This window comes from Syngnathus acus, chromosome 16 (genome assembly GCF_901709675.1).
Source record: "Syngnathus acus chromosome 16, fSynAcu1.2, whole genome shotgun sequence".
NCBI lineage: Eukaryota > Metazoa > Chordata > Actinopteri > Syngnathiformes > Syngnathidae > Syngnathus > Syngnathus acus.
In genome coordinates, this window is record NC_051101.1 from 12,893,917 (window position 1) to 12,914,943 (window position 21,027).

General features: G+C 45.7%; 5 protein-coding genes across 15 annotated transcripts; 2 read left to right on the forward strand and 3 right to left on the reverse strand.

Moving 5' to 3' along the window:
- Positions 1-170: 170 nt before the first annotated feature.
- Positions 171-2,542, forward strand: ndufaf6 (NADH:ubiquinone oxidoreductase complex assembly factor 6). 2 transcript variants are annotated; one of them, XM_037274047.1, is made up of 8 exons: positions 171-410; positions 569-791; positions 866-922; positions 993-1,095; positions 1,158-1,291; positions 1,357-1,453; positions 1,818-1,874; positions 2,273-2,519. In XM_037274047.1, exons 1-8 carry the CDS (start codon positions 217-219, stop codon positions 2,317-2,319), a joined length of 912 nt encoding a protein of 303 aa, XP_037129942.1. In that variant the 5' UTR covers positions 171-216; the 3' UTR covers positions 2,320-2,519. The 2 variants fall into 2 exon arrangements, with proteins under 2 accessions (XP_037129942.1, XP_037129941.1); XM_037274046.1 differs by having other exon boundaries at positions 172-410; positions 1,352-1,453; positions 2,273-2,542.
- Positions 2,543-3,332: 790 nt separating this feature from the next.
- LOC119135990 (beta-2 adrenergic receptor) lies at positions 3,333-12,660 on the reverse strand. 6 transcript variants are annotated; one of them, XM_037274040.1, is made up of 6 exons: positions 12,562-12,649; positions 8,806-8,898; positions 8,224-8,609; positions 7,998-8,119; positions 7,159-7,361; positions 3,333-4,873 (listed from the first exon to the last, which is right to left on the reverse strand). In XM_037274040.1, the coding sequence occupies exons 5-6, from the start codon at positions 7,346-7,348 to the stop codon at positions 3,801-3,803; spliced, it is 1,263 nt and encodes a 420-aa protein (XP_037129935.1). In that variant the 5' UTR covers positions 7,349-7,361; positions 7,998-8,119; positions 8,224-8,609; positions 8,806-8,898; positions 12,562-12,649; the 3' UTR covers positions 3,333-3,800. The 6 variants fall into 6 exon arrangements, 5 of the variants coding, with proteins under 5 accessions (XP_037129935.1, XP_037129933.1, XP_037129938.1 ...); XM_037274038.1 differs by having other exon boundaries at positions 8,224-8,898; XM_037274043.1 differs by having other exon boundaries at positions 6,994-7,361; positions 8,224-8,898.
- On the forward strand, positions 9,210-15,033 carry plekhf2 (pleckstrin homology domain containing, family F (with FYVE domain) member 2). 4 transcript variants are annotated; one of them, XM_037274052.1, is made up of 3 exons: positions 9,322-9,388; positions 9,908-9,918; positions 12,575-14,640. In XM_037274052.1, the coding sequence occupies exon 3, from the start codon at positions 12,592-12,594 to the stop codon at positions 13,318-13,320; it is 729 nt and encodes a 242-aa protein (XP_037129947.1). In that variant the 5' UTR covers positions 9,322-9,388; positions 9,908-9,918; positions 12,575-12,591; the 3' UTR covers positions 13,321-14,640. The 4 variants fall into 4 exon arrangements, with proteins under 4 accessions (XP_037129946.1, XP_037129944.1, XP_037129947.1 ...); XM_037274051.1 differs by lacking the exon at positions 9,908-9,918 and having other exon boundaries at positions 9,210-9,404; positions 12,575-15,033; XM_037274049.1 differs by lacking the exon at positions 9,908-9,918 and having other exon boundaries at positions 9,211-9,404; positions 12,581-15,033.
- Positions 15,034-15,370: 337 nt separating this feature from the next.
- Positions 15,371-19,214, reverse strand: LOC119135988 (WD repeat-containing protein 73-like). Of its 2 annotated transcripts, XM_037274037.1 has the most exons (8): positions 19,036-19,214; positions 18,508-18,575; positions 16,767-16,855; positions 16,580-16,668; positions 16,442-16,509; positions 16,210-16,371; positions 15,796-16,140; positions 15,371-15,647 (listed from the first exon to the last, which is right to left on the reverse strand). In XM_037274037.1, exons 1-8 carry the CDS (start codon positions 19,092-19,094, stop codon positions 15,400-15,402), a joined length of 1,128 nt encoding a protein of 375 aa, XP_037129932.1. In that variant the 5' UTR covers positions 19,095-19,214; the 3' UTR covers positions 15,371-15,399. The 2 variants fall into 2 exon arrangements, with proteins under 2 accessions (XP_037129932.1, XP_037129931.1); XM_037274036.1 differs by lacking the exons at positions 15,371-15,647; positions 15,796-16,140; positions 16,210-16,371; ... (1 more) ...; positions 16,580-16,668; positions 16,767-16,855 and having other exon boundaries at positions 16,976-18,575; positions 19,036-19,211.
- A 90-nt stretch (positions 19,215-19,304) lies between these two features.
- c16h8orf37 (chromosome 16 C8orf37 homolog) lies at positions 19,305-20,672 on the reverse strand. Its single transcript, XM_037274054.1, has 6 exons — positions 20,460-20,672; positions 20,293-20,386; positions 20,032-20,093; positions 19,888-19,953; positions 19,697-19,792; positions 19,305-19,598 (listed from the first exon to the last, which is right to left on the reverse strand). Exons 1-6 carry the CDS (start codon positions 20,591-20,593, stop codon positions 19,439-19,441), a joined length of 612 nt encoding a protein of 203 aa, XP_037129949.1. The 5' UTR covers positions 20,594-20,672; the 3' UTR covers positions 19,305-19,438.
- Positions 20,673-21,027: the final 355 nt, after the last annotated feature.

Here is a 21,027-nt window from a genome sequence, read left to right on the forward strand (position 1 = left end):
ATTTTCTTACATTACACTGACACCTGGTGGTCAAGGTGGGTACACCAGGATTTCCGGTGACCATTGTCTATCAACATTAATGATGTTGATTTTCGTTATACGCATGACGTTACACAGTCTCGCCATAGATGGCGGTATTGAGATCACGGTGGTGTCCACCATCCACCAAAACCATCCAGAGAAGAAAAAAAAAGTAGGAAGTTGAAGGGTAAAAAGATGGCAGCGAGCATCAGTTGTATGAATCACGCAGTGTCGTGCGTGAAACCTTCGCTGTTCTTCACCGTTCAGCGCAAGACGTCCCCGGTCAGCGCGTGCGCTCGGCGGGCGGCGGAAATTCGGAGTGTTCGAGCCGCGGCAAGCGCGACTGCGGACGTTCAGCACAATGAGAAGTTCTGCTTAGAATTGGTCAGGTGGGTTCCGTTCTCTGCTTGGATAACAAGTCAAGGTTGGAGTTGAATCATCTCCCAATTCTGGAGCAATTTGTACTAAAGAAAGTGGAGAACCCATAATTGATACCTGATACTGTAACGGAATTGTATTGATCGATCTGAAATGATCTTTTTAACAGGTCCAGGGACTACGAGGGCTTTGTGTGCTCCCTCCTGCTACCAGAAGCGGCACGACGCTCCGCCTTGGCTTTGCGAGCCTTCAATGTAGAACTAGCACAGGTGAAGGACTCCGTCTCTCAGACGTCTCTCGGTCTGATGCGAATGGAGTTCTGGAAGACGACTATCGAAGAAATCTACAGAGACAAACCACCAAAGCAGCCGGTCAGCATGGAGCTGTGGAAGGTAACTTGAAGCATTTATTGGCTATCCTTCTGTTTTAAAAATATATCTTTTTAATATATATATATTTTTTGCAGGCCGTGAAGAAGCATAACCTGACCAAAAGATGGCTGACAAGGATGATAGCAGAAAGAGTAAAGCGACTTCGACCGTAACATCCTTTTTGGGACAAACAGGATGGATTGGAATGAATCTTCGTTTCAGGAAAAGGATCTGGATGACAGAGGCTACCGCAACCTTCAGGAGCTGGAGTCCTACGCCGAGAACGCTCAGTCTTCACTCTTGTACCTGCTGCTCGAGTCTCTAGGTGAGAAGGTCTTACCAGAACATTAAAAAAAAAGACATTTGTGCAAATGTCTCTTGCGGCAGGTATAAAGGACGTCCACGCAGATCACGCGGCGAGTCACGTGGGCAAGGCTCACGGCATCGTGACGTGTTTGAGGGCCACCCCTCATCACAGCGTCCGGCGCAGAGTTTACTTGCCCATGGACATCTGCATTTTGGTAAGCTTCTTGGCTGCTGTACTTCTCCACGCCAGGAGTTTGATCTTTGTTTCTTTGTAGCACAGGGCTTCTCAGGAGGACTTTATCCGCGGCAGCCGGGAGCAGAACATCCGGGACGTGGTGTACGACGTCGCCAGTCAGGCTCACGTTCATCTGGAACACGTCAGTACACAAATAAGTTTGTAGTTAATTTGGCGCCCTCTTGTGGCCACCCAGGACATTACAGCAGACAAAACAAATAAGTGAGGTTTATTTACAAGAATCAGTTCCACAGGGAATTTAACAATTTGTAAAAATTACAAATATGCAGTGGCTTGACTATATTAATATTTTTATTAATTAATTACCTTCGAACAAGCATGTTCACAAGTCGCGTTGGCGTCACGAACATTCTTCATTAATTAGCAGTAGAGCGTCAGTGTGAAGGTCACTCTTAACGGCTGCATGCTGTTTCTGCTTCTGCAATCACACGCACACATACAGCCACTTGTGTTTTATTTTTTGCTTTTGTCTACCCCCCCTCCAGGCACGTTCGTTCCGCCCCAGCGTCCCGGCAGCTGCGACGCCGGCTTTCCTCCACGTGGTAAGTCCTTTCACGGCAACTAATAGGCTGATGAGCGCTCCTGGCTCTGTTATCAGTGGGGTTGCTTAGCCAACTTCAAATATATGTATTTTGAGCCTTACCCGCTTGGCTTGCAACGAGCATCTGATTTTCACGCCACAGTGGATTCCCCCATCGTGGTTATTTTTTTGCATGGCTACGTTAGGAAACTAGCTCGGCGTCCCCTCTCAACCTATAAAAAAATTAATTGGGAATAATTGCAGGCATCAAAAAAAGATGCCAGACTACAAAACATTTACGTTGTAAATAAAATGTCAAGAAAAAGATAATTACACCATCAGATTTCAAGGAGACCGAGCGACGCGATTGGTCGGGTAGTTTTACCTCCTCATCACCTGTTGCTCTGGTTGGTGTTCCAGGTGGTGCTGGAGGACTTCCTGCAGAGGGTGAGGAAGGCGGACTTTGACATCTTCCATCCGAGCCTGCAGAAAAGAAACCCCCTACTCGCCATCCAGCTTTACCTGCGTTCCTGGAAGAAAACCTACTGAAGGCCCTCAAAGGCTTTTTTTTCTCCAAGAGACTTCTGAGCAGGATCACATACAAAAAGTAGACCTAAAGAAATGGACATTTACAGCTTCTTCTAGAAAATAAAAAAAATAAATGTGAGAAAATGGCTGATTATACTTGAACTCAGAGGGTGTGCACACTTGTGCAACTCCAACAGTTTTGAAATGATCTTGGTCACATGTTTTGGTGTTAGGAAAATGTTGCATTTTAGCAGGGGTGTGTAGACTTTGTATATCCACATGGTTCTGATTTCTACCCCCCCTGCAAAAAATACCCAACAACAACGCATAGATGAACATGATTTGGACTTTTATACTTTAAAAAGAAAGGCGCCTTCGCATTGGCTGTCACGCTCGCTTACATAACGCTCGCCACGCACGTGTTGCCGTGCATCTTTCATGACGTTAATCTTTCATGATTTAAGTAACACGTAAAAAAAGTGCAAGGGAATGAAGGTGTTTTTTTTTTTTTACAGCTTGGAAAAAGCAGCCCAGAAGCCAGTAAGATGAAAAAGGGCCCCACATGTTCGATTTGAGGGCGAAAGCTGAGACGAGAGCTCATTAGTCCTAAAAGACATTAGTTTGTTTCTGCCGCTAGCATTTTGTTGGCCAGAAAGTCGCACCAGCTGCCTAAAAGCTTTTGACGCATCATTTCTATTCATCTCCCATCTCTCGTCAATATAGCGCACCTGGCTTGAGTGGATTTTCCGCCAGTAAATAATAAACTCGTCTTTACATGAACCCTTTATTGTTCATGCTAACATTAACGTTCTTGATAGCGTCAAGCTGAAATAAAAAGCTTTTGCGAGATGCGCCATGTTTGTGCCAAACTCGCTCGGAATGACTCGAACAAATGTCATTCAAATATTTCTCTCGGTTTTATCACGTTTACTTATTGAAACGTGACCAGTGGTCTGTAACACCCTTTTTTTATTATTATTATTATTATTATTGAGCTCAGATGACAAAACCATTTCAAGCACAGCTTCACAGAGAACAAGACGAGCCTCCTTCGGGGTTAGCAAGGAAGGAGGATGCAAGGAAGCAAGGAGGGATGGGGAATGGGAGTTAGACGTGGTAGGTTGAAGTCGGAGGTGGTAACGGGGAGTTAGCAGGGCTCGCAACAAAGACGGTTAAGTTTAGGTTTCGTCCTCCATTCTAACAATTAACCAACACCCTGTTAACAATTTGACCCAACAACTGATTGCACAGACCCATTAACAACTTTGGGTTAGAGTAGCCAACCCGGACCATCATCAACGACCCTTTGACCACAAGGTAACGAAAAATCCCAAGTCTGAATTGGAATCTCGTCAAGATGTCACTTTAGCACTCCACCTGACTGACATTCATACTTGACCCAAAAAATGAAGAAGAAAACTCAAGTCCGTCTCGAGCTTTTGTTGGCGTCTCTCAAGAGCAACTTCTGCGCACACAGCCGGAACTTGTGATCGCGCACGCTGTAGATGATCACGTTGCAGCAGCTGTTGCTGGCCAAAATCCAAAAGGCGAAGAAGGAGAAGTTGCACCACTCGTTGCCCAGAACGTTGCCTACCACAAAAACGGCAATGGGGGTGAAGGAAGCGGTGAAGGCCACCGTCAGCGTCCCGATGGTCTTAGCCGCTTTGATGTCGGAGAAGGTGGGCTTGCTAGCTTTCTGGCACTCCGTCTCGGCTAGGTGCTTCCTGCGCTTGGAGTGCTGACGGATGCTGGACAGCGAGATGATGTTGATGGCCACCGTCCCGCCCAGCAGGGTGAAATCGAAAGCCGGGAAAAGCAGCAAGATGTTCCAGGCCTGCGACGGGAACTCGCCGATGGTTCCCAAGGCGTAGTTGCACATGCGGCTGCAGGTGTTGTACTCCAGGACGATCTCGCGACTGAAGAGCAACGGCGACACGGCGAGGAAGAAGCTCCCCAGCCAGGACAAGGCGATAAGGATGCTGGTCCGTTTGCGAGTGATCACCGAGTCCTTATGCAGCGGCCTCAGCACGGCGATGCTCCGCTCGATGCTCATTAAGAAGATGGTGGTGATGGACACCAACGTGCAGCCGGCGAAGATGGGTCCCATCACAGCGCAAGGGTGGACGCTCATCGAGCGAGAGTTGGACGCGGTCCACTCGGGCGCAGAATCGCCAGCCATGAGTTGGAGTTCGGCGTAGACGGATAGCGGCACCACGAAGACGCCCACCGCTAGGTCGGCCGCGGCTAGCGAGGCCTTCAGGTAACCCTGCGGAGTGCGGAAGCGCTTGGTCCCTAAGACCACCGCCAAGGTCAGAAGGTTACCAAAGACGATGGCCAAGATCAGCAGCGCCATGAAGACCACCATGAGGATTTTGTTGGTCCGCGTGCAGCAGCACACGGTGCACGGCGCTTCCGCCGCGCCGTCCGGCACGCTGGGTTCGACGGGGTCGATCATTGCGCAATCAATCCCGGGCCGGACGCTCACATTAGCACCTGAAAGGACAACAAGGTTGAGGATTAGCACTTGCTAGCTCTTGCTAGTACTCAGTACTTGAATGTGACTTGGAAAATACAAGCGTTTGTTAACACGCTAAGGTTTCAACGTCAACAAAAGCGAGGCATGACTCATGGCGAGTTAAACAGATTTTCTTTTTAATGTATCCCCTCGCTGTGAACATTTGCGCTCCAAGCAAAATGCATACAAGGTCATTGAGGGGCTGAAAAGAATGAGTACAAAAAATAAAATGTGGTTCTTTACTGCAACGACCTCCGCCTTTGGATCGCTGGTTCCAGGAAAAATCCATTCATAAAAGAATCATATTCAATACAAAGTAGTTTACGTAAGCAGGAATGATTGGGCTCTTGCACTTTCTTTTTCATGGCCAATACTCAAAATGAATTTTGGATAGCTTTCCAAATGTACCGTAATTTTCGGACTATAAGTCGCGGTTTTTTTCATAGTTTGGGTGGGGGGGCGACTTATACTCAGGAGCGACTTATATACATATATATGTTTTTTTCACTTTTTTGGGCATTTTATGGCTGGTGCGACTTATACTCCGGTGCGACTTATAGTCCGAAAATTACGGTATTCAAATGAAGATCAAATTTTGACTTCATGCTGTCAAGTGGAATGACTTCCAAAATACACATTTAAGAGTTTCAACAATATTTGAGAGAAATCAGGCAGAAAAAAATGGATGGATGGAAATAATAAATAAATAAATAAATTAATGCCATGTAAGAAAAACTAGATTTCGGCTCCATCTGTAATCACGTCATGTGACTTTATATGAGTAAATAAGCCGGCTCTGTTGGCTCACGTGAGTCCGGAGGGAGCAGGCCGGCCGGACGGCTTGATGGATGGATGGACACTGACATCATAATCCAAGCGGACAGCCGTCGTAGTAAACACAAGCCAGCAAACTGGGCCGTCTTTTAATCCTCGCAAACATAAAAAAAAAAAAAGCCCCTGAAGCTCTGTCACCTTTGACACCCCGGGCCCCCGTGTATCATTTTCTACACGTGTGCGATGCGATGACACGCCGTCACTGTACATACCATAATAACCTCGTTCTTGTTTACAGTAGATGCTCCAAAGTGTCGCAATGAGACGACAACCCTCCCACCGCCTCCTGGACTCACACTGTCATTGCTTATCTCTCAGTTTCACATTCATTTTCACCAGCGGCCAAATACACACACACACACACACACACACACACACACACACACGGTCCCCGAGTCCATGTGGCTGCTCATGCAGAAGGCTGGCTCATATCTAGCTAATCATCTTCCCCGGAGTGCCAGTGCAAATAGATGCATGCTATGTAAACTATGTTTACATGCACGGATGTACTTTAGCTTTATTTACAGGCCACATAAAAAGTCTACACACCCCTATCCAAATGCCTGGTTTTCTCAGATATACAATGAGACCAAGTGGAATTATTTCAAAACCTTTGATCGATCGATAACAGTCGATTGGAACTGGTTGCATATGTGTACACACCCTCTTGCAAGTGACTGTTTGCAATGACACCCAATTGTGACTTTAATCTTTAATCTTTAATCTTAATCAAATTACCGGTATCAAAACGGTGTGATTATTTTTTTTGTAAGCAGACCTTGTTTCGATAAGTATTCAAATGAATATGTTAGTTTCGATTTCATTTTGAATCAGTTTGATATCATTTACATTACAACTATACATTCTATGTTTTAAATGACTTATTCAATTCATTTTTTTTTTTTTACTCAACATTTATTGACTATTATTTTTATCTTTTTATAAGTCTCATAAAAAAATGGCCTTTTACTTATACGGCACTTTTCTACCTTCAAGGTACACAAAGCACTTTACACTGCCTCCACATCGGCATGCGCAATGAGGAATGAAAACCTTCCTCAAGGACATGATTGCAAAAGCTTTACAAACAAGAAATAATTATATATATATATTTCTTTATTTTACCAAGCAAATTAACACATATATATGACCATAACCGATTTGCAAGTAGTCCTAAAGTGCAATTCTTCAAATCAATCACCAAAGTGTGCTTCAACCCCCTCACAGCCCCCAAAACAGACCCGAGAAATGATGCGGGACTTACTTTGAGTGTCACTTTGAGGAAGCCGCACGAATCTTCACACATCTTGCCCCCCCCACTCCAGCCTTGCACGCATCCATGCACGCATCCATGCACGCACGTGGCGGCTCCTGCTCCCCTCCACTCCCCCCTCCCAAAAAAAGAAAGAAAGCCCACTCATCAGCTCACGTCCATCGCGGCATCTTTGTAAAAGGACCAGGAGGAGGAGGAGGAGGATGCCGATGGTCCGCTCAGCTTTATAAGGGTCTCTCTCTTCCTGCTCCCTCCATTGGCTGACTGTGAGGATGATGACAGCGAAGCCCCCCTTCCTTCCTCTCCACCACCACACCACCGCTCGTCCAATGTCCATACTTTCCATTATGTAGACAGTCCTGCAAGTCCATTAAAACGCATTAAGATGTTTATTCTGGTGCATGGAAAGAATTCATCGACAGTCAGAAAAAACACGAGAGCCATTACGGAAACGCGTTAATGAATTATCAGCATGCATAACATTGTGGAAAAGAAGACATTTTTATGTTTAGTGTTTTTATCTTATTTGGATTAAAACAGATGATCTTAAACCTGGAAGAAAAACACAAAAAGATGTTTTTAACATCCTCTCGTGTGCAGTAAAATTGTAATTTTATAGGTCATATCTGTAGATGAAGCCCTATTTTCTTTTTGGGGGGGGGGGATTATAATACAGGAGTAGTCATAAATCCAAATAAGGGAATATATTTGTGTGTGAGTGCTCGAATTTGTGTATTTAAACACCAAAATGTTCACGCAAATTTAACTTAATGCTAACATACAATGGGAACACCATAGACAGGCTAACAGAAATGAGCATAAAGCAGTTATGAACTGAAAAAGAATTGCGACTTTCATGGAGCAGCCATGCATTTTGCATTTCAAAAGTTTGCGAAAGATGATGTCATCGACATGGACACGAGCGTGTGTCGATTTAGAAGTGAAAGTTGAATCTTCGTCTCCAGCTGCTGACACAACAATTTAATCTGCATTACCTCACTCGGCAGCTCACTGGTCGGTTTCCCGCCGTGACTCCCGGATTAAGGATTACTCGCACACAAGGGAAACACGAGATTACGCCATTCTCTGTGTGTGTGCGCGCCCAGTCGCTGCAGTTCTGCCAAAACACAAGATAAATTAGAACGCTTTGAAGAACACAAATGGCACTTTAATGTACTTTGCGGGTGTCGTTCAATGTGTTTCATGTGTGATTGGACAGACTTCATATCGGTGCACTTTATGTGATGATGACACAGCAGTTTGCGTGGCACGAGCCGCCGTTTGATCCCCGCACGCCACCCAAGAGCGTGCCGTTAATTCACTGTGACTGTGACATGCTTTGCTTGTTGTCTGCAGGCCTTCATCATTCTCATCATCATCACCCCAGCTGGGTGAGTCCCTGGGCGGCCTTGGGGATGGGAGGGGAGGGGGGATTGGACAGATGGGTGTATGCGTGTGCGTGGGGGCGAGCTCGCGGTCCACTGGCTGGCCTCTGAGTCACGTTTGAGTGTGCAGTGATGTCATCTTTGTTTGGACGTGCGTGTGTCCAAGCAAGAAAGCAGGCAAGCGGGGGGGATGGATTACGGGAGATGCTGCCTCATCCTAACCTGAATAGATTTTTATTTATTTGATTGTATTTTTTTGGGAAAAATGTGCCCTAAAAATACATTTTTAATCTGGTCTGGCATCTTCTTCCCCTGCAAATCAATCTTTTGGTGCACATATTAAGATATAGCAATATGAAGGGTAGCCACCAAGGACGGAGTGGTGAATCTATAATGAAATTGCTATAATTATCCATACCCATTTCAATAATATGTTGGTGTTGTTTCGACGGCAGGACTCGGGATTCTGAAGGCCTTCGGCAGATTTCAGTTGCATGGCAACACATTGAAGCTAAAGTAAAAGTGAGGGGAAAAAAAGACACAAATGAGTGAAAACAAAAGGCTGTTTGAAATAAATGAATTTGGGATGGTTAAGAGTCGGTGGAGAAATGTGACAGGAGTCGAATTGGAAATTAGCAAGCACAAATATTTTTACCTTTAAAACCCGCGCAACATCAGGTTAAGTGAATTTCCCCCTACTTTGAACTGACAAGTCAACTTTCCGACCTTCAAGTGTCACTTGAACACGCCTGATCAAAAGCGTTCTGATTTCCGACCCTCGAGTGTCCCTGAAGGCACCGCGTTGCTCGGCTGCCATGTTGTTGTTTTTTTCCTCCTCCTCATCTCCCAAGCAGGCGGCGGCTTGCGGTGTTGCGTTTGAGGCTGCTCGGCTCCTTTTTCACGGACACTTTTTGATGGGATCCGTTGTTCTACCCGCTTCGTCGGACACACACATTACGTTTAAATAGTCATCGAATAAAAACGAGACAGAGGGAGAGAAAAAAAAGAGAGAGTCTGGTAAGTACTTAGTGTCAAAAAGTTACTTGGGTGTTGTGTCGGTAATGTTTACTAGCTTAGCCGATTAGCTTTGACTTCTCTTAACGGAACTCAAGTAGCGCCTTGTGAACGGTGCAAGCTCGACAACCTTCCTGGGAAAAAAAAAAGGATCAATTACTTGCAGTTAGTGGTCGAAAGGTTAAAAGTAAAAACAAACAAAAAAGTCCACTAAAGTGCAATCGAGGCGAAGAGCTAACTTTCTGTCGAAGCTGCGCTGGCCAGTGAGGCTAGGCTAACGGTAGCAACAGTTGGTCGAAGTTGGGTGTCAAACTGCAAGTTTTAGATTTGTTGAACAAATGTGTCAGTTTAAATTTCCCAATTTGCGTTAAGTGTGATTTTACAGTTCTACAGGGGAAAACACCAATTTGGAAGTGACCCTTTTGAGTTGAGGCCAATGTGGTACTTAGTGATTAGCACGTGTGCATCGTATTTCTGAGGTACGGGGTTCGAATCTAGGATTTCTCTATTGAGTTTGCATGTACTAACCAAGTTTCTTGTAAATATATGTCATTTCTTTTGTGCAAACAAACAATTAAACAAACAAACCTGACAACCGGCTGAAATTAAGCCCCGCCCCAAATTGCAGCCTTCTTTCTCTATTTGAAAGCTGCATTCTACTACATTGCAATGTTGATTTATATTTGATTAATTATGTAGCCCTTCTGACAATAGCTGGAAACATGCCTATTGTTTATAAGTGCCTTGCCGTTTGATTGGTAACCAGTTGACCTTCATTTGGGAACGTCAAACAATTTCCTCTCCAGAATATTCTGTGCTTAATTGTTTAACAAAACGACAATGGTTTTGAAGAGGAGCGAAAGTGTGATCCAGACTCCTGCTGAGTCGTCTTCCTGTTTCAAAAGGGAAGTTGCGGCTCAGCAAGTTGCATTGGAATAAAAAAATAAAAAAAAGCTGTACCTCCCCCAAGGAGTCTGGCACGCAGGCTGGGTCTGCTAAGCTACTTAGCATCCACAAATATGCGTTTTACAAAGAGCTTTATGCTCAACACATCCTCTCCAATCGCTTCTATTAGTCACCATTAGCTCCAATTAAAGAAAAGTTAGGATGAGCATGCAACAGAGCGGGGCAAAACTTCATCAGGTTTGTTATCAACAGAATAAAGTCCAGGATTCTGTTGACCAAGTGTAACGCAATCCATCCTGGTGTCAACAAAACAGCCTTGTTGCAAGGCAAAACTTCGGATTGGTCACAATGACTTAGTTTGAAATGAGAGATGGATAAATTGAATAATTTTTGCTTGAAAATGGTCATCTTCACTAAACGCACCATCATTTACATTTTGTCTAATGGTTAAGAAATGTTAAGCAGCCCGAGATTGACTCACCTCCATCGCTCCACTTCCTTAAACGCTACATTCTACGTCAAGAATCATGACAGGCTCACTTGTTTTATGACTATCTTTCTTATATGGCTGTTAAAAGCCTTTTCAGAGAAATGCTTTTAAAAAGCTTAATCCTTTTCAATGCTACCTATAAAAGCGAGGAGAAAAAAAATGTCCTTGTGAGGAACTCTGTGGTCATTTTACAGCTTTGCTTTTTCCGCTAACGAGTCCGCAATAAACACGGTAAATATTTGTAGGTACACACACGATTTGAATATGTAACTGCAGGCGGGCAGGGCGAGGCCCTCGTCAATGATCTACCCGATCATCTGAAGCGTCCTCCGCTCCCTTTTCCCTTCCAGCACAGCTTCTTGTGTAATCATAATCCAATATGTCAGCGTGTGTATAAATGGCTGCAGATTACAAGGCGCCCGTCGGACTTTGTCTGCCGTACGTGAACTGGAACTTGCGGTTGCCCCGGTAACGCTAACTCAATGCAACTCTTTTAAGCCACAGTCTTAACTAACGGCTGGCGAACTGAATTAAATGGACGGCTGTCTTTGCTCAGTGTACCTAATAAATTGACCTGCGCGTTGTGAGAAACCAGGTTGGATTTCAACAAGATTCGACCCCAAGATGATCCAAAGACGTGTCGGGACGTGCGTCGGCCAATCAGACGACTCGGTTGTTGTTTTGTGTTTCAACTTGACGTGAATTAAAAAAAAAATGTTAAATGCTTGCGGCTAGGACAGATAAGTTCAGCTGAAACACGCCTTCAACCAACATGAATCAGTGGAACACACTAAAGTTATGTACTAGTGTAAATAACTTTTAAAAAGTTTGGAGCTGACAGCAAAGAATTTCCAGCTCACAATTTTGATGAGTTTGAAGGATAATCTCTCGCTTTATCGTTGTTCATTTGGTTAATTCCGCTTCGCAAAATTCTCTCCCAATTGCGCCATTGATGTGAGCAGCCAGTCATTAACCAAATTCAAACGACTAACAACATAGCGGCGAGCTGCTTAAAAGGCCAAAAGTGACTCTGGCTCATGAATATGTTCCATGTCATCTATAAAGACGGACGGCATAGTAACGTCAAAGACATTAATTACAACAGCGGCGATGATAAAGTAAAAAAAAATAATAATAATCCGTCCCTTTGTTCCAGTTTAAACCAATTTGGCCATAAGAAGTGACAGCGTTTGCTCGCGTAAGGCGTTATCTTCCGACCACACTGCTTTGGCGCCAAAGTTGCAGAAAGGCTCGCCTTCTGAAGGCTGCTCGTGAGGTCCCTTCAGAGCCGCTAATTATTCTCATCCCTTAGCGGTGGCGTCTGTTGACACCTCAGATGGCCATTCGCGCCTTGCCAGCACGGCGCTTCTCACGTCAACCAAACAGGCTTGTGTTTCGTGTTTTTATGATCAGTAGGCCAGTAGGAACATTTTTAAGTTTTGAGAAAGGCGAGGGTGGCTAATTAGCGTGGTTGACTCCTGTGAGGCAACCGCTCCAGCTTATTAATGTGCACGTCACTAGGGTGGCTGCACAAGCTCATTAGCATAGCGCTGTTGTGAATGGGCCTTGTGTGGAATGCCAGTGACTGCACGTTACCAATCCCCCATAAAAAAAAAAAAAAAGGTTTATACACGCCGCAAGTATTTCACTTGTCCAAATAAAGTTCTTTAGCTCACTTCAAGATGGCGGCAAAGCACTACTTTGGTCTAAATGACGTGTCAACATCATAACTGCCTCTGTTTGCGTGATGTGGTGTACGCTTACGTTTGCTTTGCGGGCGCAGGGCGGGCCAAGATGGTTGACCGCCTGGCCAACAGCGAGGCCAACTCCAAGCGCATCTCGGTCGTGGAGGGCTGCTTCGGGGCGGCAGGCCAGCCCCTGGCCATCCCGGGCCGCGTCCTGATCGGCGAGGGCGTCCTCACCAAGCTGTGCCGCAAGAAGCCCAAGGCGCGCCAGTTCTTCCTCTTCAACGACATCCTGGTCTACGGCAACATCGTGCTGCAGAAGAAAAAGTACAACAAGCAGCACATCATCCCGTTAGAGAGCGTCACCATCGACACGGTGCCCGACGAGGGCGAGCTGCGCAACGGCTGGCTCATCAAGACACCCACCAAGTCCTTCGCCGTCTACGCCGCCACCGCCACCGAGAAGTCCGAGTGGATGAACCACATCAGCAAGTGCGTCCAGGAGCTGCTCCAGAAGAGCGGGAAGGCGCCGGCCGGCGAGCACGCCGCCGTCTGGGTGCCCGACTCGGAGGCGGCCGTCTGCATGCGCTGCCAGAAGGTCAAGTTCACGCCCGTCAGCCGCCGCCACCACTGCCGCAAGTGCGGCTTTGTGGTGTGCGGGCCCTGCTCTGAGAAGAAGTACCTGCTGCCCAGCCAGTCGTCCAAACCCGTGCGGGTCTGCCAGTTCTGCTACAGCGAGCTGATGGCCGGCGGGCGCTCCGACTCGGTCGGCGGACGCACCGGGAACTTCCGCGACATCTCGGACGACGACGACGACGATGACGACAGCAGCGACTGATGGGGGCGGGGCCCGGCCCGCGCTGGTACCGTTTTTTGAACTGAGACTCTAAACGCCACGCGCGGGTACCGCCGCCGCCACGCACTGACATCCGCCAAAACCAGGAGGCGGAGCTAAAAGTCAAACTAGTTTAAAGGCCTGTCATTTCCAAAACATGTTGGCATTTCTTGGGGCCATGATTGAGAAAATTCAGGGAAAAAAGTGGAATGTTGAAAAGTAAAAGTAACCTTTTACTTTTTCTTTCTTTTTGAAGGGAGCAAAGTCAAGAAAAAAATCTATTCAGGCAATCTTCCCACAAGTTCAGTCATTTTTTCAAAAGCAGTTGTACTTATTCACATTTTGCTAATTTTTGAGAATGATATATTTCTAGATGTCTTTAGAGACAAAAGCTGATTTTTTTTTTCTTTTCTATTTGGGGTGTCACCAAGTGGATGCTTCCGAAAACTCAAGTAGCGACCATGCACGTGCCTACACTCGTAATCACCTCTGTGCCTCGTACAACACACTAAACGCCTCTCCACCCGGACCAAGCGCAAAAAAAAAAGCAGCAATTTGGTGCTTGCGGAATGTCGTCTTGGCGACAGTTGCCATGACTATACAATTTATCTGTTGGCATTTTGATAAAGCAATAAGCACGAAAGCTTGCCCATTTGTGGCTACGGAATGATTCAACAAACAAACTAATGTACAGGATTGTGGTCAGATGTGGATTTTTACTTGTCGGTCGTATTAGGGCCCCACCAGGAAAAGAAAAGTAAAACTAGATTTTTCAGAGAGAGAAATTAGAATTTCAACTGTAATCTGAGTTTAGGATTTTTTTTTTTCTTAAGAGCCTTTACTTTTGTAAGAGTACGATTCATTTCTAGAAAAAGTAACCTCTGAAGATTTGTTTATTCTCATGAGATAACATTTATATATATAAAAAAAATGGTATTTTTGTGAAGTTGCAACTTGTTAAAATCAAACAAATCTTAGAAAAAATCTTAATACACTAGTCTTGAATAAAATTTACAGTTAAGATTACAATTGAAAATGAAATTTGTTTGTTTTTTCTTAAATTAAAAAAACTCAAATTTCTTCCCTTGTGGGAATGAATCAGACTTTATACTTTTGATTTTGTTTAGAAAGTTTAATAAAATCTGCTTTATTTTTGTAACACTATTACGAATAGAATTAACTCTACTCTATGACTAAATATTGTCAAGATTACAACATTTTACACACAAAAAAAAGCTTTTCCCACACACAAGTGATGCTCTAAGAAAAAAAACTATTTTAAAACATTTATTCTTGGAAAAAACAGTACAGTGGCAAAAAAACTACTTTTGTAGGACTATTATTCTCAGAACATGGCTCACACTTAAAACTAGTGAAGTTTAAAAGCTGCTAAAGAAAGGGATTTTTCTCTTTAGTATTCTTCATGTAACATTTGTTTCAAACAAATCCAGTGATGAGGTGCACTTTGGTGATCCTTGGGCATTCATATGACTCCCATGTTGAATTTCTAAAAAGACTTTGTTTTGTTGGCCGTCCATCTTAATAACAATTCAAAGCCAGCGATAAACGAGGGCTTTTATGTTGAGCATTATTTTGTGAGATGTCTTGTTGACACACTAACTGCTGGCGCGCTTCCTAAATGCTGCACCAATGAAATGTCATCGTTCTTCCCCTCCAAAGGCCGCAAGGAGGCGGTTTCGGAGCTTCAGCAAAAGAAAAAAGGCTGATTTTGCTTGGAATTCAGTTTTTTGTGTTTAATGTTCTTTTAAGATGTCTAGCGAGAAAAAAAGGGCTTAATCCGAATGTAAAAGGAGATTAATGATGATCACTAGTGTGTATTAATTTTTGTACAAGTGAGCAGCTGTACTATGGCACGTCTCTGCTTGTTTAAAAAGACAAAAACGTCAATGTTGCTTGTTTGAGTTATTTCACTTTTGATTGCACGACTTTTTCTTTTTTATTAAAGCGTGATTCAAGTCCAGTTTGTGTGCAAAGATAAATGGTGTGGATCCACCAACCACTCGCATGAATGGGCATTTTACAACAGTCAGGCTTTGACAGCCAAATGACAAAAAGCAGCGGTTACCTGGAGTGCGATTGCTGGATCCAGTCCCACACGTGCAGCGATGTGTCGTCAGCGGCAGACACCAGCGTCCTGCGCTCTTTGGGATGCCAAATGTGATGAGTGACGGCAACAGCGCCACCTTCAGCCTGACTGGATGATTGCGGAGAACACACGGCGTGGCCGCGATGCTCAAAAAGTGGACGGGCGTCACGGCCATCCGCTCCCCACGAGGACGTGTCGTAGATTTGGACCAAGCTGCCGAAACCTGAAAATAATCAAATGTAATAAATGATTTAAAAATTTAAATCTTAAATCCAAAGAATGTCTCAGGCTCAATTTAAATGTAATAATTTAAAATGATTTAAAAATTCAAATCCATAAAACCTTAAATCCAAAGAATGTCTCGATCTAACCTGACACAGCGACGATGTCATCCAACGCCGGCGCCCACGACACGTTGACGTCATCTGAACCGCCACGCAACGTGCCTACCGCTAGCTGAGCCCGACGCACAACGGCCCCCGGGTCCCTTGGGTCCGACACCGCCGCCCGCCCGGATGACGACACACGGACCAGCCCAGAGCCGGCCACGTCCGCCCACCACACGTCAGAATCGTTGGATGGGGAAGCAGGTGCCAGCTGAGGAGGCGCCGACGTCCGCGTGTCCGCGGTGAGAACGTCGCCGTTGGCGCAGGCGGCCAAGAAGACAGCGTCGCTTAAAAAGTGCAAACTGGTCACACGCTCCTCGCTAGCTGACGCTGTTTGCACACAAGTGGGAAGTAATCAGTGACCAGTGAAAATCTGCTTGTCTATTTATTTCGGATTACCGAGCTGGTAGAGCGTCTGTCCTGTGGTGAGCTGGGTCAGCCTAATGTCGTTGCCCCGACACCCGTGAAGAACCTCCGGTTGCGGCCAGAGCCGGGCCGCCATCTTGACGCCACCCGAGCTTTCCTTGGAATCCGGGAAGCTCGCCACCTTTGTAATGACATCTAACAGCAGAACGTCGGCTAATTCATGCTAACTGGGATTATAGTTTGGATGACATCACAGGGGACGTACCGCTGTCATCGCCCCCAAGGTTCCAGACGTGCAGGTCAGAGGTCAGGCCGTCGTTGGTCACAATCAGCCTTTCAAAATAAAACGCGCAAAGCCTTTTACAGTAGACAGGAAATGTTTACATTGGAGCGTCATGCTCACCTCGTTCCTGGGATATGTTTGAGAACGCTGACAGGACCGGGAGAAAATCCACCGTGGAGCACTTTGAAATCCCGTTCGGCACAGAGACCCTGAATGCGTTATCGTCATGCACGCAAACACACCAATAAAAAAAAAAAAAAAAATTCACCCACACCACTCAGCCTGCATTTCTGATTCGTGTATTTACCTTGTTTTCTTCAGCAAAGAGTTTTTGAGGCAAACTGAGCTCCAAAATTTCATTTTTGGTGGATTTGTTGTAACCTGCCACACAGATGGCTGTAGACAAATAAAAATAAGCAGTTATATTTGAATTTGAAGTGTGGAGCTTGTGCAAAACTAGCAGCTAACGCCTGTTTACCTTTGAAGAGTGCAAACCAAATCTTGATGTTTTTTTCATGATACACGTTATCAATTTGAAACAATGACTTGTTTTGGATCAAATCTAATTCATTATTTATTCAAATGACAGATGTTTGCTACAAAAGCATTTTTTTTCCAGACCATTACCAGTACAAATATTCACTCGAGTTCTGTGATTAAGTCACAAAAAAGCAATTGAAAAGCAAAAAAACACAAATTGGTTGTTTTCAATCCACCAGAGCGACCGCCCAGGCCGAGCTGGACGGCAACTGGGGCAGGATCCATCCCGGCGGGACAGTGGTCCCGTCGCAATGATCGTCGGGCACCAGGAAGATGTCCCACTGTCGCCGTATGTGAAGCAAAGCATGCAGCGACGACTCCGCCTGGGCGTAGTACTCGGCGTACGGCCGCAGGGCGGGGTCGACGGGCGCCTCCTCGCCGAACAGCATGGCGTCCATTTTGTGCTTTTGCCGCCTCTCCCTTTCCTTCTTGAGCGCTCGCCGCTCTTCCTCCTGCACGCTGTCCAGCATCACCGTCAGCGCCTTTTCCTCCGTTGTGTAGATATCCGTCCTGGCCTTGATGACGCGCCGCAGCTCGTCCAGTTGGCGCTGGAAGGCCGTGTCCTCATCCTCGCCGGTATTCACCCCTCTGCGGGTGGCGGCGTCCTTGCGTAGGCGCCGTAGCTTCTCCAGCGAGCGCAGGATGTCCTGCATGCGCTTGATGTCGCTCTGCTTCTTGCGGACCTCACACAGGACCGAGTCTGCCGCCAGCTTCAATTCGCGCTCCTTCTTCTCCTCCTCCACTTGGTGGATTTGTCGCAGCCGCCATTTGTCCACAACGCTCTCTTTCTCGGCTCGTCGCGCCTCCCGCTCGGCTCGCAACATCTCGGCTTTTTGCTTGCTTCTCAGCCGCCGCTCTCGCACCCGGGCCACGTGCCGCTTTTTCGCTTCCAGTTCCTCCGCCAGGCTCGCCAGTTTATCCTGGAGGTCCTGTTTGAGTCGTAAGGCGTCTCCGTAGGCAGCAGACCAAGCGACGACGTCCTCCTGCAGCTTGTCAGTGAGGTTTCGGCAGGAATCGGACAAGTGGGAAGCCAGAGCAGCGGCATCACGCAAGACGGCTCCGAATTCTGGATGAGATTGTGACTTCGGCATTCGAGCTTCTTCCTTCATCTCTCTAGATCTTCTTTGTAAAAAGTGACTCAGCCATTGCTCATCCTGATTCCTCTGGAGGGCTTTTTCATCAACAGGAGCCTCAGGAAGAATCTCACCGGGTGGCTGGAAGTCAGTTTGTGGAGGATTCCAGTTAAAAGTCGGGACCGCTGGCGGATACGTCGGAAGCGGAGGGGGAACGGTGGGGAAGTAGCCCAAAGGAGGATGTTGCGGAGGTGGGAAAGCGCAAGGAAATCCAGGGGGAAGATAATTGGAGGACATTTCGTACCCGTAGCTGCTCGGCATGTTTCCGCCGGCGGGGTAATTCGGGTGGTTCCCAGGCCCGCCGGGGCCGTATGTCCAGTCCATTTCTTTTTTCTAACAACGGCCAAGAAGTCTTAAGTAAATTGATTTACTCACTTTTCCCTGAAGTCCACTCTATGACTCGGGTGGGAAACTCCAGCTGATACACATGAAGGTCTCTGTATCTGCGCAACACAGGCAAGACAGATCATGACCTTTGACCTTACAGCTTCCATAAGAAATATTCTTTTAAAAAGTCAGCTATTTCGCCATTTTACCACGAAGAAAAAAAACCCATAACTTTAGTTATAAAGAGACACTTAAGACAGTAATTAACGCAATTAGCAACTTGGAATCTATTATCAACGACAGAAACAAGTCGAAATACGAAATGGGTTTATTCAAAGAATGGGATGATGCGAAGAGACATGAGAGATTAAATATTCAGGGTAAGTAGAGGTTTCTCAAATTTAAAACAAATTCGAGTGGAATTCAAGCTGTAAAAACAATCGAAATGAAGCCTCGCCGAAGCCCTCGTGCTAACATTTGCACGCCGACTTATTCGCATATCCTCGCAGTGCTTTCTTAAGGTAAAAAAACAGTTCGCCTTTAATGGTTGCCAACCAAACCTTCTCGGTGACTTACGTTTTCAAAGATTCGATAAACCAGTCGTCTATTAATTCGTCAAATTCGGAAACTTCCATCGCGTTCCTCGTCGATAGCGTTGTAGCAGCCGAGTTTCCGGTTCACCTCTTACGTTACAGCGCCACACGCTGGACTGGCGGACGATCCAGTGAGCGCGTCGACTCAAAAATGTTTTCAAAAATCGACATTTTCTTTATAACTCAACAAGTAAAAGCTTCAGAAAAATTCTTGTGGCACCATTAAAAAATCAAAAAGACAAAAAGCTGGAATGATTGAATTATTGTATGAAATTTAATTGTCTCAGCTACTCTGATTGACGTGACTGTTTTGGAGAAGCAGCAACAATTCAGTTTGTCTCAACTGGTCCACTTTTGGATACAACAAAAAAGAGATTTTTTTCGGTTTAGGCCGGGTGTCTTGCGCACGCCCATCTGAGCTGCGGCTGCATCGACACGTCCGTGGCCTCCGAGACGGCGAACCAGCTGCACTGGCAAGCGTACGCCCGGACGCCCTTCCTCTTTCTCAGCTTGGCTCCCAGCTTCCCATGATCAGGCATGTTATTCCTGCATGTGCATATAAAAAGTATTTTCATTCATATCACACAGCATGTATGTCAAGTTAGGAAATGTTTTTCTTTGCTGGCAGTGTGATTCCGGCTCACCTGAGAAAGAGGTAATCGCACGACGAGTCCCACTCGCAGTCGTCAAACGTCAACACCCGGAAGTCGCAGGAAGTGCACCTCAGCTGGTCACATGACCTACCCCGCACATGCCCATTGGTCATAGCCATTCAGAGCAATGTGTATTTAATTGCATTAATCCTCATAGAGGTGGATAAATTGGGTTTTGACACCTCTTGGAAGCGGCCGTTCCAACTCCTTTGGCCACGCCGCTCCCTCCCAGGTAAACGGGACAGCACCTGCAAGGAGGCATGGGTAGATGGAGGGGAGATATCAAGCTGAGAGCGGGGTCCAAATATTTGGCTCATTGCGCTCACTTTCTCCCTCCTGGTTGAGAATGAATCTGGTCGTCCAAGTGTCCTTTGTGAGGTGGCACGGTCTGAAATGAAACGTGCAGAAACAAATTAACATTCAGAATTTGTGCATGTTTTTCTTTTAGCAGACTACCCCAAGGATCAACAATTATTTTTAGTGGAGGAAATGCGAGGGGTCATTGAAATTAAAATGTTTCTTAAAAAAAATCCTACATTATTCACACAAGTGTTCTAGTTAATTCATTTGAATTCAAATGTGTTCACCTTTGCCCAAGGCGCATCACGATGGTCTTCGTCTTGTAATTCCTTCAAGGCAGCATCAATGTCCTCCGTGATGCTGTTTATCTTCTGTTCACATCTGGTCGCAGAAGTGACGGCCCATGAAACACTGTGACACACTCGCCATCTTTAGCTAAGTTAGCTCGGTTTACCCGACATTCCGCGGGCGCTCGTCCCTGTCTTTACCGCACTGTCCTCCCCCCTTGGAGCTCGCCGGGCTGACGGAAATGTTGCGACAGAACTTCTTTTCCACCTCGTCCAACAGCTCGTCCAGGTCGTCGTCCATGGCGGCTGTCTGTCCATTACCTTAAAGCTAACAAGTTCGCCATTACAACATTTGACGTTGCTAAGTAACGCGAGCATAAGGCGGGGACAGCACATTCCTTCAAAGTAAATTACGCCTCTATTCCCTTGCTTTATCTAAAAAAAAACCTTCCAATTATAACAGCCATTATGCAATTTAAATAATTATTTATGAGTCATTAAGGATTTTTTAATTGAATTCCTTAGCAGTGTACCTAATATCAATTTTGTGAGCTTTTATCTTGAAAGTTAAAAATGTCGAGCTGCAATGCGGAAATGCGCAAATAATAAAAAAAATGCTGCTGTTCTATTGATTTAACTCGGACAAATCAAATAAATATACCGTAAACAAATGGTAAATATCAATTCATTAATCATTACTCTACCAGATTTTGTATTAAACGGTACATTAAATCA

Bases quoted from the DNA above. Each gene is read 5' to 3' on its own strand.
- c16h8orf37 (XM_037274054.1), bottom strand. From the start codon at position 20,593: ATGGACGACGACCTGGACGAGCTGTTGGACGAGGTGGAAAAGAAGTTC. The intron at 20,387-20,459 runs GTAAACCGAGCT...TTCTGCGACCAG, and splicing joins GAGCGCCCGCGGAATGTCGG to ATGTGAACAGAAGATAAACA. The intron at 19,599-19,696 runs GTGAGCCGGAAT...ATGCACATGCAG, and splicing joins TGCGATTACCTCTTTCTCAG to GAATAACATGCCTGATCATG.
- LOC119135988 (XM_037274036.1), bottom strand. From the start codon at position 18,456: ATGGACTGGACATACGGCCCCGGCGGGCCTGGGAACCACCCGAATTAC.
- LOC119135990 (XM_037274040.1), bottom strand. From the start codon at position 7,348: ATGGAAAGTATGGACATTGGACGAGCGGTGGTGTGGTGGTGGAGAGGA. The intron at 4,874-7,158 runs GTGAGCTGATGA...TTGTCCTTTCAG, and splicing joins ACAAAGATGCCGCGATGGAC to GTGCTAATGTGAGCGTCCGG.
- ndufaf6 (XM_037274046.1), top strand. From the start codon at position 217: ATGGCAGCGAGCATCAGTTGTATGAATCACGCAGTGTCGTGCGTGAAA. The intron at 411-568 runs GTGGGTTCCGTT...TCTTTTTAACAG, and splicing joins TTCTGCTTAGAATTGGTCAG to GTCCAGGGACTACGAGGGCT. The intron at 1,454-1,817 runs GTCAGTACACAA...CCCCCCCTCCAG, and splicing joins CTCACGTTCATCTGGAACAC to GCACGTTCGTTCCGCCCCAG.
- plekhf2 (XM_037274051.1), top strand. From the start codon at position 12,592: ATGGTTGACCGCCTGGCCAACAGCGAGGCCAACTCCAAGCGCATCTCG.